The following is a 13,278-nucleotide window of genomic DNA, read 5'->3' as shown; positions in this document are numbered from 1 at the left end:
TATGCCACTGTATACAATGAGATTTGAGCATCCACAGATTATGGTATTCATGGAGGGTCCTGGAACAAAACACCAGTGGATACCAAGGGCCCACTGTATTATTTTCTTTCTTTTCCATCATTGTTACCATCTATTGCTCATTATTTTTTTAATTTATAACTATGTAATTTTGATCAGGAACAAGTCCCTTGAAGATAAAAAAAAGGGCACAGAGAATCCATTGTCTCAGCTAACAGATGTGCCCTTCTTATATTCTTTGCCCTGATAAGTCCCAAGTACCTGTCATGTTTGAATAGTGAAAAGGTCAACATCCTTCTCTTAAAACCCATGTTGTTTTTGAAGACACTTGTATAAATTTACTAGTAATTTTCTTTTGGCACATCAGAGATCAGTGTGCAAAGATGGGACAATAGGAGGTGATGGTAGACTATTGTAGAATAGCTACTGCAGGATCAATGCAGTTTGGCACCGCTTTAACTGCCATGACTCCATACTATGGAATTCTGGGATTTGTAGTTTTGTGGGAGATTTAGCCTTCTCTGTTAGAGAACTGTGGTGCCAAAACAAACTTAGAATCCCAGGCACTCATAGGATGGAGCCACAACAGATAAAGGGGTGTCAAACTGCATTTGGGATGTTAACCAGTGGTATAAGCTCAACCCCTCTGTACATGGATTGGAGTTGGTGGCTATATTCCAATTCAGCTGTTTCTATTTCCAACCTCCATTTGCAGTTGTTTTGTTCAAGAACTGCTGTCCTGAGGTCAGAGATGAAATGCCCAGGATGAATGAAGTGTTCTGCAACCTGCTTTTGTGTATTCCCATCCCTAATATCTGATTTATGTCCCTTTAGTCTTTGGCACAGAGAATGGACTGCTTCCCCAATGTAGATTGCTGAAGGGCATGGTTGACAGAGGATGCCATGGATCACATTAGAAGGATAAGCAAGTGAAAGGGCCTGTAATATTGTGGGTTATGTGACTTGGTCCTGTGATGACATTTCCTGAGTGGATGGATGGGCAGAGCTGGCATCTGAGTTTGTGGCAAGCTCTCGCACCATCTCCCCATATGTGTTGTATATCCTCCTGTAAGTACAGTGCTCCCTTCCATTACATGGGGGATCCATTCCAGACCCCCCCCCCCAAGTAAGGGGAAAATCACATATGCTCATGCCCCATCAAAAACAATGGGGCATGTGCGCCATTCATTAGATTGTCCCATGGCCTCAGCATATATGAAAGTTGCGGGAGTGAACCCTGCGCAGGCTCACTGTGACTGTTTAAGATTGGGAGGCAGCCTGTAGGCAAGTAAAGACCTGCCACCAAGAGCCTTTGAGAGGGCAGTGTTATTAGAATCATAGAATCGTAGAGCTGGAAGAGATCACAAGGGCCATCCAGTCCAACCCCTTTCTCCCAAGCATGAACTCTCAGTCAAAGCATCCCCGACAAATGGCCATCCAGCCTCTGTTTAAAGACCTCCAAGGAAGGAGAATCCACCACTCTCTGGGGGAGTTTGTTCCATTGTCGAACAGGAAGTTCCTCCTAATGTTGAGGAGGAATCTCTTTTTCTGGAGCTTGCATCCATTGTTCCTGGTCCTGTTCTCTGGAGCAGCAGAAAACAGGCTTGCTCCCTTCTCAATATGACATCCCTTCAAGTATTTAAACAGGGCTATCATATCACCTCTTAACCTTCTCTTCCCCAGGATAAACATCCCCAGCTCCCTAAGGCGTTCCTCATAGGGCATGGTTTCCAGACTCTTCACCATTTTAGTCGCCCTCCTTTGGACACGCTCCAGTTTCTCAATGTCCTTTTTGAATTGTGGTGCCCAAAACTGGACACAATATTCCAGGTAAGGCCTGACCAGAGCAGAATACAGTGGCACTATTACTTCTCTTGATCTAGACACTATACATTTTATTGATGCAGCCTAAAATTGCATTGGCCTTTTTAGCTGCTGCATCTCACTGTTGCCTCATGTTCAACTTGTGGTCTACTGTACTTGGACTCCCAGATCCCTTTCACATGTAGTCTTGTTAAGCCAGGTGTCCCCCATCCTATATCTGTTATTGTCCAAAATAGGTTGTAGTTCAATGATGAATTATTTTTTTTCCTCCTTTTGAAAACATTCTCTCAGTTTGGACATATTCCTGGATTTTGCCCTGAACCACTTTTCTGCCATCTCTAGAAATGAGTTTCTGCAGCCGAGGCTAGTGTACATTTAGAATTAGCAACCTTTGTTTGTTTAAGCTAATGGCTAGTTTGTATATTTGCTTCCTTCTTGTTAAGTAGGGATGTATTTTGTTCTTACATGCAAGGATGAAGTATTGTAGTTTTCTCCATACTGCAGAAGAAAACAAGTACAGTATTCAATCTGTATTTGAGTCGCTCAAAGTGATCTGGACAATTTTTCTGCCCAGAAAAATACTTTTTTTTGTCCCAAACGCCCACATTTCCTGTGCAAAACCACAGCTGTGTCCTACGTGGAAAACAATTTCCTATATAGAAAACATATTTTCTCAGCAAATACACACACACACACACAACCCCTCATGTTTTTCTGAGTACTTTGGGACATTCAGATAGTGAGAGGAAACTGCAAAAAAGTCTCACTGCTATATTATTAGTAGTTGATAGGGCTTGCCAACTATCAAGAAACTCATTTTTGACCTTGCTCAATGAATAATAAATAATATTCTTCCCTCCCTTACTTTTTCTTAATTTTTTTTCCTACACTTTTTTTGCACTGCTCTTGACTTACATTTTATCTGCTTTCTCTTTCATCCATAAGAACAGGTACTTGGTTACAAAACATCAGTTCTTATATATTTCACAAAGATGATTAAACTCATTTATTTTTTCTGCTAGATCCTGGGATGAGTGGACAGGAATAGGCCTACCAGTTATTCAGCTTCCGCCTTGCTAATTTCACTACTTTGCTTGTGAGTTTCAACACTATTTATACATTTCGCAGCAGAAACAATATGTGGAATCAAGTTTCTAATGGCACTTTCCTTAAACATATTCTGTTTGGATTACTGTAATTTGGTGTGCATGTGACTTCCTTTGACAAATTTTTGCACATTTCAGCTGTTCCAGAAAATTGTGCCTGGACTGCTGACTGGAGCATATATCAAATATATCCCCTTGTTACAACATCATCTGTCTTCAAACACTATTCAAGGTCCTAATTGTGACTTATAAAATCCTACTTGAAAAATTGCATTGTCCCATACTATCCCATATTTTCAGATACTTTGGGGAGACTCTTCTTTCAATTCTGCCATTACCAGAAGCGTATTTGGTGGTGGACACAAGAGAGGGACACTCCCAGCTTTGGAACTTCCTCCTTAGGGCGGCTTTTTTGACTCCCCATTTTGGTCTCTTTCTCTAACAGGCAAAAAAGTGTTTATTCAGACAGGCTCTTTGCCCATTGATTTGTTGCTGGATTAATTTTTAAATAACTGGTTGAGTGCTGTTAATTTCGTTATATTTTTTATTTTTAATTTAAAAAAACATTTAAAATTATTTTTTTACAATACATGCAGCATAATACAACAAAAAGCAATACCCTAAAAACTTAATTCAGTCTCATCCCTCCCTCTCCTTCCTGATCATCCATTTATTAATTTGCATTTTATTATTCAGAGGTGCCTTCAGAAACATTCTGGTTGAAGGGCAGTAATAAACAAAGAAGAACCAAGAATCAAGTCTGATTTGTCTCTGGCACAATATCCATTAAAAACATTCAGCTAAAACAGTGTACTACTGCCATATATATATCGGACAAGGAATAAAAAAAGAAATTAAAATGAAGATCTCAGTATGAATTGCTGAAGAATATATTGCCCCATTAAGAGCTATGCAAGGCCAACATGCTTAATTCAGCTTCTTCTGGACTGAAGAAAGCCAACATCTGTAGAAATACTGTAAGTCAGGGTTTCAACATGATAAACTCTGGAATCAGTTTGAGGTCACGGACAGTCCTTTAAGTGAACTTAAGCAACACATACATACAACACACAACTATGGTACATTTTTATTAAGCATAATGGATACTGATGTCTTGGCTGGGAAGAATGTTGGGTAACAGGCAAATGTATGAGTTTGTGGTTTATTGCATGGGGATGAATCTCAGGGATTTGCCCAAATGTTTCCTCAGCCAGTCCTGAACACTGATAAGACTGATATAGAAATCTCGTGGTTTATGATTGCGCTGAGGGGGATCTCGCATTGTCTCCTGAGTGTTCCGGATTTTCTTCTTCTTTTTACATGGGTCATAGGTGCCCCAGCTGATCACACCCACCTGTCAGGAGAGAGAAGGGTGCCTGGTCAAGAATTACGTAAATGGCCAAGCTACAGTTCATAGGGATGAAAGGGATCAAGTTAAATTGAAAGCAGAAATGCTGCAACATCTGTCTTTGCCAGGGGTGCCAGAAGTCAGGTTGGGATGAACTAAACTCTTTTCTGAGTATATGATCTCCACAGCCTCTCAACCCTGCTATTTTGCATCAGGCTGTACTTGAAATTTTCATGCCATGTGCTTCCTACATATTTCTGTCAGACTAGATCATGTTGACATTTTCCTCCACCGAAGCTTGACCCTTCCAAAGAGGGTTTGCCTTCTGGCCCTTCCAACAGGTGTGTTGTCTCAGGGTGGAGGCTCTTTTGACCCTCAATGACTTGCAGCACTCAACTTTCATCCCTAAAGTGGCCAGAGAGCACAACTGGCATGAATGGAAAGTGATGGGATTGTAGCCAGGTACAAAAAGAGACCCCCTTACCTGAAAATGCCTTTCCCTCCTCTCTACAAACAATGATCCTCCAGATTCTCCTACAAAAAAAAAAGGGAAGAATTAAAAGCTGAGACAAGCAACCTCAATATCTCTTCCCATTCCCATTTCAGAGCAAGAAAAGCTCAACTTTCTTACAGTTGGAAGAGGCAACAAGGACCGTCCAGTCCAATCAAGCTTTTTAGACTTCATAAATCTAGCTAGTGTTTACTTTCACGTAAGGGGACCCCTCGAATTTGTCCTACATTTTGTCCCTGGTAATAGTGGACAATTATGGCAACCCTACTCTCTCTCAATGTCAAAGCAACCATCAAATCCAGGTATACAAAGAGGTGGAGAATGCCTAGATCTACAGACTTAATGCTGCACCTTAATCTGGTTGCTAACCATTTCAGTCTAGTTTTGGAAAATCCAACTGTCTTGCATATGACACACTCCTCATAATTCTTCTATCTTGAATCAGCCAAAGCATCCAAAACCATCAGGTTGGTTTCTGCAATTCATTTGAAACCACAACTTTGCTACTAAAGAAGGTGGAAACCAAATGCTTAGCTAAGCAATGCATTAAACCTATCTTCCGTTTAGTTATTCATGCTGTAGAAAAAGAGCAGAGATGCCAATTCAATTGGTATTCTATCTGGTAGCAGCTGTGCATGGGACAGTAGCTGCCTCCATGGAGTGATCGACATATGAAGCCATTCATTTCATGTTACTTACACATCTTACTTTATAATCTGCCTTTTCTCTGAATCCAGGACTCTTTTCTCCTTGGCAGCTATGAAACACATACCTTCTCTTAACCTTCTTCAGATTCCCTTTGATGAATGAAATGCCCATAGAACTCACAAACACCTCTCTTTCTCCTTCCCTTGCCTCCTCCACCTAATCATCCTTCTTTTGTAGGCAAAATACCTTTGCAAGCGGCAGCCTCCACAGCATTATCATCCCCACTGCACAGAAATCTGTCTGTTACCACTTCAGAGGCATCAGATACTTGAGAATATATCATGTCTTCTTGAACAGCTCCGGAAATACATGGGGGACGCTACAGGAAACAACAGAGTCACATATTTGGTGGTAAAAATGATGCTTGGGCTAGTTACCCAGCTACACTACTTTGAAATGCAGGGGAATATGGCACACAGTGAAATGAGACAATAGGCACAAATGCACTATAACTTGTTCTCCCACCTGAAGACAGATGGCAGTCACATTTAAAGAACTCTGCATTAATTAATGCCACATAGAAACCATTAATTTAATTTTATAATGATGTCATTCACATTAGTATTTGAAGAAATCATTAAGTTTAAATACTCTTGACAGCCATTTGCTAGCGATTTCCCTTCACTTTGACATTTCAGTCTTTTGGAATTAGGATTCAACACTGCCATGCTGTTCAACATATTGACCTCATTTGCATGTCATTTTAAGATGCGGATCCTCTTTTAGTAAACTAAATATAAACAACTGCATATTTGGGTACCCAATCCATTTACTCTTGTTTGGGCAGATGCACAAATCAGGCACATACAGCTTAATGTACAGAGCCAGCATAGTATAGTGGCTTGAGCACTGGATTATGTCCAAGGAGACCAGGGTTCAATTTCCCACTCAGCCATGGAAACCCATTGGGTGACCTTGGTTGAGTCACACAGTCTTAATGCCAAAAAAAATTCATGATAGGTTTCCCTTAGGATCACCATAAGTTGGAAATGACTTGAAGGCACAAAACAACAACATGCACGATGTAACAAGTTCAGATAGCACAGTAAGGTATCCATGCCTGTTTTATCTCCCTGATATTGTGTGAGTGGAGAAACAAATTGTGTGTAAATGGGCTCCATACACGAGAATGCCATTTGTTCACATTATGACGGAATAAACCAGGACTCCTTGCTTAAGATGACATGCAAATACAGTGTATGTACATTCCTACAATTTCACCAGTTCTCTATTTTTCTGAACACTATTTCACAGTGCTGTTTCCTGCATCTATTTCATTGTTCTACTTCCTTTCATAAACAGTGCAGGGCATTGCTAGCCTCTTTGCAACATCTGCTTAGAACAGAAAGAAAATCTTTTCAACATTTCCCTGCTAATAAATTCAAGGATGATGGCAATGGTGATTTTATTCATTTATTCACTTTTCTCCCAACAATGGAACTCAAGGCCGCTAACAACATATTTGAAGCACGGCAAATAAAAAACTATACAAAAGCATTAATAAAAGTATACATTTGAGATTAAAAATTGTAAACAATTAATATAGTTAAAACATTAAACATTAACAATATTAAAATGCTTTAAAAGACTGTTTACAAATCTCAAAAAGCACCATCACACAGCATTCAAAGCTCAGCCTTAGTCCGTTGTAAAAGCCTGATGGCAAAACACAAAAATGACCTGCTAGCAGAAGGACAGCTGGAAAGGGCCATCCTGGCTTCTTTGGGAAGGGAGTTCCAGAGTCTAGGAGTAGCTTGTTCCTACCAAACAAGCCTAAGCGTGACAGAGAGAAAGTCCTCTTTGATGACCTTACAGTATGAATGGGCTCATAAAAGGATATATAGGCGGGTTACAGATGGGCAAAAAGGGGTGTGCTCATGACGTCATGAAGGTATAGCCTTTAGACGGCCCTTACCTGAATGCCGTCATGAATGCGCCGCCTGCATGCCCCAAGCAGGAAGAAGCGGCATTAAAAAGGTGCCGCTTTTTTCCGCTTCTTTTTGATAAGCGGCGTGCGTGTGCATCTCCATATATTAGCTGCTGCACCGGTACGCCACAATTGTCACACTGCAAATTTAAGTTGTCCATTTAAAAGCTCCGTGTCTGCCGCGTCGCATAATGAGTCAGGGTCCCAGGACATGCGCGGTTTGCAGTCAGGCTTTAATTGCAGCGTCAGATGCCATGCAGCTGTGGAAGCTGCGGCGCAGCTGCACTCTATTTTAATGCTCGTAACCCTAACCCTAGAGCAACATGTATGCATGCGCTACTAGAATCGTGGAAAGTTGTAAGTTTTGCTGGCGGATGTTTTGGCTGGAGAAAGTGATAAGGGAAAGTTTGGAATTTAAAGTGAACCCCTACACACATTCCTGCGCCATTTTCACCTAACAATAAAAAAACGCTAAAACTTTAAATATTTACATATGTACAACGGAGATGATGGGGGATGGCAGGGGGACAGCGGTGGCAGCGGCGACAGCTGTGGCTGTGCATTGCAGATTCAGCAAGAGCGCGGGGATCAAAGGAGAGGAGGCACCCATGATGCTGGTGACACTGGCAACGCGCAAGCGGACAAGGATGCCAACACCAGCTGATCACCAGCTGGCAAGAGGCCACCTTTGTTCTTGGGTAGGGCGGGGGAGAAAATTTAATGGGGCCTGGGTGTTTTAAATGTGCACATATGCTTTCTGCCAGCCGGCAAAAGAAAAATAAGCCGCGTTCACGGCCGCCCGTGCAGAAGCTGCCTCTCTCTTTGCAGCGTCCTGCGAGGTGGCGGTATAGAAGCTGCGGGTAAGAAACGGCCCCAGGTGAGGCGTCTTCACTGCCCCCAGTGTGGAAGCCCCATACACCTGAGCCACGCCCCCAGGGTGGGCGGTCTGGAGGCTCCGTATTCAGGGGAAGACACCTTCAAGACGTCTTCCCCTGCCCGTCTGTAACCCGCCATAGTCCTTCAAATAAGCTGGGCCCAATCCCTATAGGGCTTCATAGACCCAAAAATAAATAAATAAATAAATTGTGCCCAGAAATGGACCAGCAGCCAGTGGAGCCACTGCAACAAGGAAGTTGGTCAACTGAAGTTTCTGAGCTCTTTTCAAAGTCAGCCTCATGTATAGTGCATTACAATAATCCAAGTGGGATGTAACCAAGGCATGTACCATTCTGGTCAGATCTGGCTTCTCCCGGAACAGGTGCAGTTGATGCACTCTCTTTTAACTGTGCAAAAGCACTCCTGGTCACCAACGAAACCTGGGCCTCCTGGCTCAGAGATGAAACCAAACTATGACCTGAGTTTTTAGGGGAGTGTAACTCCTCTAACATGGATGGAATTCCTATTCTCAGATCTATGTTTTCACTGACTAGGAAAACCACTGCCTTTTCTGGATTAAGCTTCAATTTATTCGCCTTCACCCAGTCCGTTATAGCTGTCAGGCATCCAGTTTAGAACAGGAACAGCTTCCTTGGAATTACTAATCACATCTGAATCCAAAACTCCATACAACCTCTCCCAGTGGTTTCATCTAGATGTTAAATAGCATAGGGCACAACACTGAACCCTGTGAAACTCCACAGCCAACGGCCAGGGAGTCAAACAGGAATCCCTCACCACCACCCTCTGAAAGCACCCCCTCCAGAAAAGTACAGAGCCACTGAAGGACAGTATTTCCAAGCCCCATCCCAGAGAGGCAACTCGGAAGGATACCAGGATGGTATCGAAATCCACTGAAAGGTCCAGCAGAACCAACTGAGATACACTCCCCCTGTCTAGTTCCCTGTGGTCATCCACCAAGGCGACCAAAGCTGCCTCTGTTCCATAGCTAGGCCTAAAACCAGACTGACATGGATCTAGATAATCCATTTCTTCCAAGAACCCCTGGAGTTAAGAAGTAGTCACCACATGCACCAGCACATTCCCTAACACCTGATGGCTGGAGGGGTTAATATGCAGAGGGCGGATCATGCCCCTCTGCTCTCTCCCTGCCAGCCAAAGACAAAGCCAGGGAAGGGATTTTCCTGGGAACATCATTAGACCGTGTTTGAAGATGCCAGCCACAGATGTCGGCAAAATGTCAGGAATAAACACTTCTAGAACATGGCTACATAGCCTAAAAACCCCACAAAAAACTACCTCAGATGTTTATTACTCAGAACCTGATAGAGAAGCAATAATAGGCTTACGCTTGTCTTTGTCTTGATTTGCACATTCATTCTTTCATTGTCCAAGTTGATGAACTGGGCAGGCACCTTCTCAAAACTCAGCAGCTCCAGTTCTACAAGGAAGAAGTTGTGATGGTGAGAGTCAACTGAATAGACCTTTTGAGGTTTCTGGCAAAGAGAAGAGGCTCACTTAAAAAACACACCACCCCAGCTGGCTGGGAATCAAGCAGGTGCTTAGGCTCACAGAAGGTATTTTTGTTCCTATCAAGAGAAAATCCTAATTTTCCCTCTTTTATATGGCTGACAATCCCTTGCCATGATACATCGCAAGCTCTTAATTAAAAGCAAAGAGAGCTGTTGTGTGATGCACTATAATTGCCTTTTAATTGCCATGACTGCATCCTATGAAATCCTGGGATTTGTAGTTTTGGGAGGCCCTTGAGGAGCTCTCTGGCTAAAGATTGAAAATGCCCCTCCTTAAACTGCAAATCGCATAGGATGGAATCATGGTAGTTAAAATGGATTCAAAGCCCTATAGTTCTGTAGTGCGAAAGGGCTCCAAGTCCAATTGTCCATTCTGGCCTAGCAAATTAAATATTCAGATTTTAGATCTTGAGTCAAAAGGTATATGCCCAGTCTTTGACCAAATTAGGTGACAGAACAGACTGAGCCTATTCAGACAACAAGTGGGAACAGGGCTGAGGGGGACACATGCATATATAAAAAAAATATCTTGCAAGCAGAAAAGATGGGGCTAAAACTTTTCTTCTTGATATCCCCATTTTTTACTAGCACTGGACATTTTATGTGGGAAGACCCCAATTCTTGAGTTGCTCAGTCTCTTGTCTGCCTAGATCTACTCTAAACCATTTACATATAGAACAATCATGCTCTCCTGTTATTATCTTTCCCTCTCCCACAAGCTAAACTCTGCCCATCCCCATTAAATGAGACGATATAGGGAAGAACAATACTAGGGAACTTGGAAAGCAGAACTGTGTGAGAAACATCTGGCTGCCACGTGGGGAGGATCGGGGAAGAGAAGAGGAACAATGTTTTAATACATGCATGCCTTATTTGACCTAGCATGCACCAATATTCTAGTGAAACTGGGTTGGACTGTTTGTTAGCGAGGGTGTAAGCAACTCAATGGTCAACATCCTGCACATGTCTACTCTGAAGGGCTGTTTCCTCCTTGGTTCAGTGAAAGAGAGATTGTGCTTTGCATCCCAGAGGTCTTCCGGGTCTAAGGCTGCTGTCACACTGCAGAATCAACACAGCTTGACACTGGAACACACTTCCTCGGAGTGTAGTGGAGTCTCCCTCCTTGGAGGTCTTCAAACAGATCCTGGATGGCCATCTGTCGACGATGCTTTGATCTGGATTTCCTGCATGGCAGGGGGTTGGACTGGATGGCCCTTGCGGTCTCTTCCAACTCTATGATTCTATGATTCTATGCTTTAACTGTCAGGGCTCCATCCTGTGGAATCATGGGATTTGCAGTTGGTTGTGGCACCAGAGCTCTCTGACAGAGAAGGCTAACTACCTCACAACACTACACATCCCAGAATTTCATAGCATTGAGTCATGACAGTTAAAGTGGTGTCAAACTGCATTACTTCTTCAGTGTAGATGCAATCTACAACATATCATTCTATTTATGACAGTAATAGGGAACATGCAGTCCACACGCTGCTTGCAGTGTCCAAAGCAATTTTTGCCTGTATCTCTCTTTGGGGCAACACTCCAATCCCCCCTGAAGAGATGGGCTATCAGCAGCAGCAGTCAGGGGTAGTGGGGCTGACTCCATGTGACTGCCACTGCCACTTCTCCACTGCCTTCCCTTCCTCTGCCTACCTTTTCCTCTCATCCCAGCAGCCCCTTCAGTTTTGGAGGGGCTGCTATCTGAGTGGAAAAGGCAGGTGGAGGAAGGGGAGGCATCCATGGCCAGGCCAGTGAGGCTCAGTGGGCAGAGAAGGAGATGCTTGCCTCACTTGCCAATACTGAATGTGAGCAAGTGTCTCCTTTCTCTGCCAACTAACCAATTTGTATCGATGTAGGGCTGCCAGCCTGTCGGTTTGACCCTGGAGAGTCAGGGACTGACGAAGATCAAAGTCGGGCTGCAAGCCAATCAGTATGACTCCGGAACGTCATGGACTGATGAAGACTGAAGTCGGGCAGCCATCCAATTGGTGTGACTCCAGAGAGTCAGGGACCGACGAGGATCAATGTCAGGCTGTAATCTAATTGGTATAACTCTAGAGAGTCAGGGACCAATGAGGGTAAAGGTCACCCCTGCCTTTGATTTTTTGGGAACAGTGGTGTCAACCGAATCGGTGTGTCACCTGGTGTGGTCCACACTCCCTTGCACCCTCCTAGTGATTCCCCTGTTTGTAGCACCTTTGAGACTACCTGTGTGAAAGAAGCTGTAGCAAAAGGTTTTGTAGACTGGGTCTGTTCCTCAGATGTAGACCAAGAAGCAGGCCAAGAGTTATAACTTCTTTCATGCAGTTAGTCTCAAAGGTGCTACAAGATCCCTTTGCACTTGCGGCGTCATCAAGGCGCCGTGACGTGTGGATGCTAGGCGTCTGTCACGTCAAAATGGCAGCACCCATGTGTATAGGGCACCGCCATTTTTATGCCCTCGTTATGTGCGAGGGACAAGGCGTGTCAGGAAACACCGCCCCTTGCGTGTATTGATGGTGCCTGATCGGCCCCGTCTATAGAACACCAAAGTCTCTGAATCCTGCTAGTAAAGGTGAGGCTGACCTCTGCCCAGGATCCTGGAGACCTGCCAGTCACAGAAATTAAACTAGGCTAGATGGACCCATTAACTGACACTGTACACATCAGCTTTTCATGTGCTCCTCCTCTATAAGCATAAGAAAATTTACACATCTAGTTGTCCTTCTTGGCTTTCAAGAAGTACCTTTGCTACTAACTGCAAGGCAGCTGCTGGTTTCCTGTGCTCCTCCAAAAACAGGTTCTGATCTTACCTCCACATTCCACCTGAACCTTACTGGCATGGGCAGATGGTTAAGTGATTCAAAGAGAGATGGGAGTATTATGTTCTTAATACTTAAAAACTTTGTAGGAATACTTAGTAGCGTGTTTTGATGCAACATACGCCAACCTTCTCCGACCTGTGTCTCTCCATGTATTTTCAATTAAAAACCCTGACCACAAGTCTTAGTACTGTAACATACTTCACAAAATAGAAAAGTCCATCCCATGCAATTTCTTCCAACTTTGTCAATGTGATGAACATCTGGAGAAAGATGTACTTCAGATGTCTTACTTCTAGGTACTAGAAAGTAACACTCCTTTCCCCACAATCAGCCTTAGGTTCATTGTTTTGGATAAAGTCAGGTCAGAAATATGACATCAGCCCCAAACCCCGCAAAGCCCCTTTGTCCCTGTTTTCCTTTTGCAGGGTTTTTGGGACCTGGTTGACAAGTGCAACAGAACAAAATGGCAGAAAGCAAAGGCAGTAGAGCAGCCTGTAACATTTCAGACTACATGTAGGCTGCCAACTTGATTTGCTCTCCCATGCAGAGCTTGGAAAGGTTTTTTTAAAGCAATTCATCTCCTGCTACTCATTATATTGTTGC

At 43.4% G+C, this 13,278-nt stretch overlaps 1 protein-coding gene across 2 annotated transcripts in view; it reads right to left on the bottom strand.

Annotated features, from left to right (window-relative positions):
- Positions 1–3,474: 3,474 nt before the first annotated feature.
- C2 (complement C2) overlaps positions 3,475–13,278 on the bottom strand; it is a 51,175-nt gene continuing 41,371 nt past the window's right edge. For both annotated transcript variants that reach the window (XM_042451127.1, XM_042451125.1), the window contains 4 exons: positions 9,689–9,780; positions 5,702–5,834; positions 4,781–4,830; positions 3,475–4,302 (listed from right to left, as the gene is read on the bottom strand). In XM_042451127.1, coding sequence (XP_042307061.1) covers positions 4,111–4,302; positions 4,781–4,830; positions 5,702–5,834; positions 9,689–9,780 — 467 coding nt within the window. In that variant the 3' untranslated portion in view covers positions 3,475–4,110. The remainder of the gene's footprint in view (positions 4,303–4,780; positions 4,831–5,701; positions 5,835–9,688; positions 9,781–13,278) is intronic.

This window comes from Sceloporus undulatus, chromosome 2 (genome assembly GCF_019175285.1).
Source record: "Sceloporus undulatus isolate JIND9_A2432 ecotype Alabama chromosome 2, SceUnd_v1.1, whole genome shotgun sequence".
NCBI classification, from domain to species: Eukaryota; Metazoa; Chordata; class Lepidosauria; order Squamata; family Phrynosomatidae; genus Sceloporus; species Sceloporus undulatus.
Note: the sequence above shows the minus strand (reverse complement) of the source record. Positions and strands in the feature narration are given on the sequence as shown.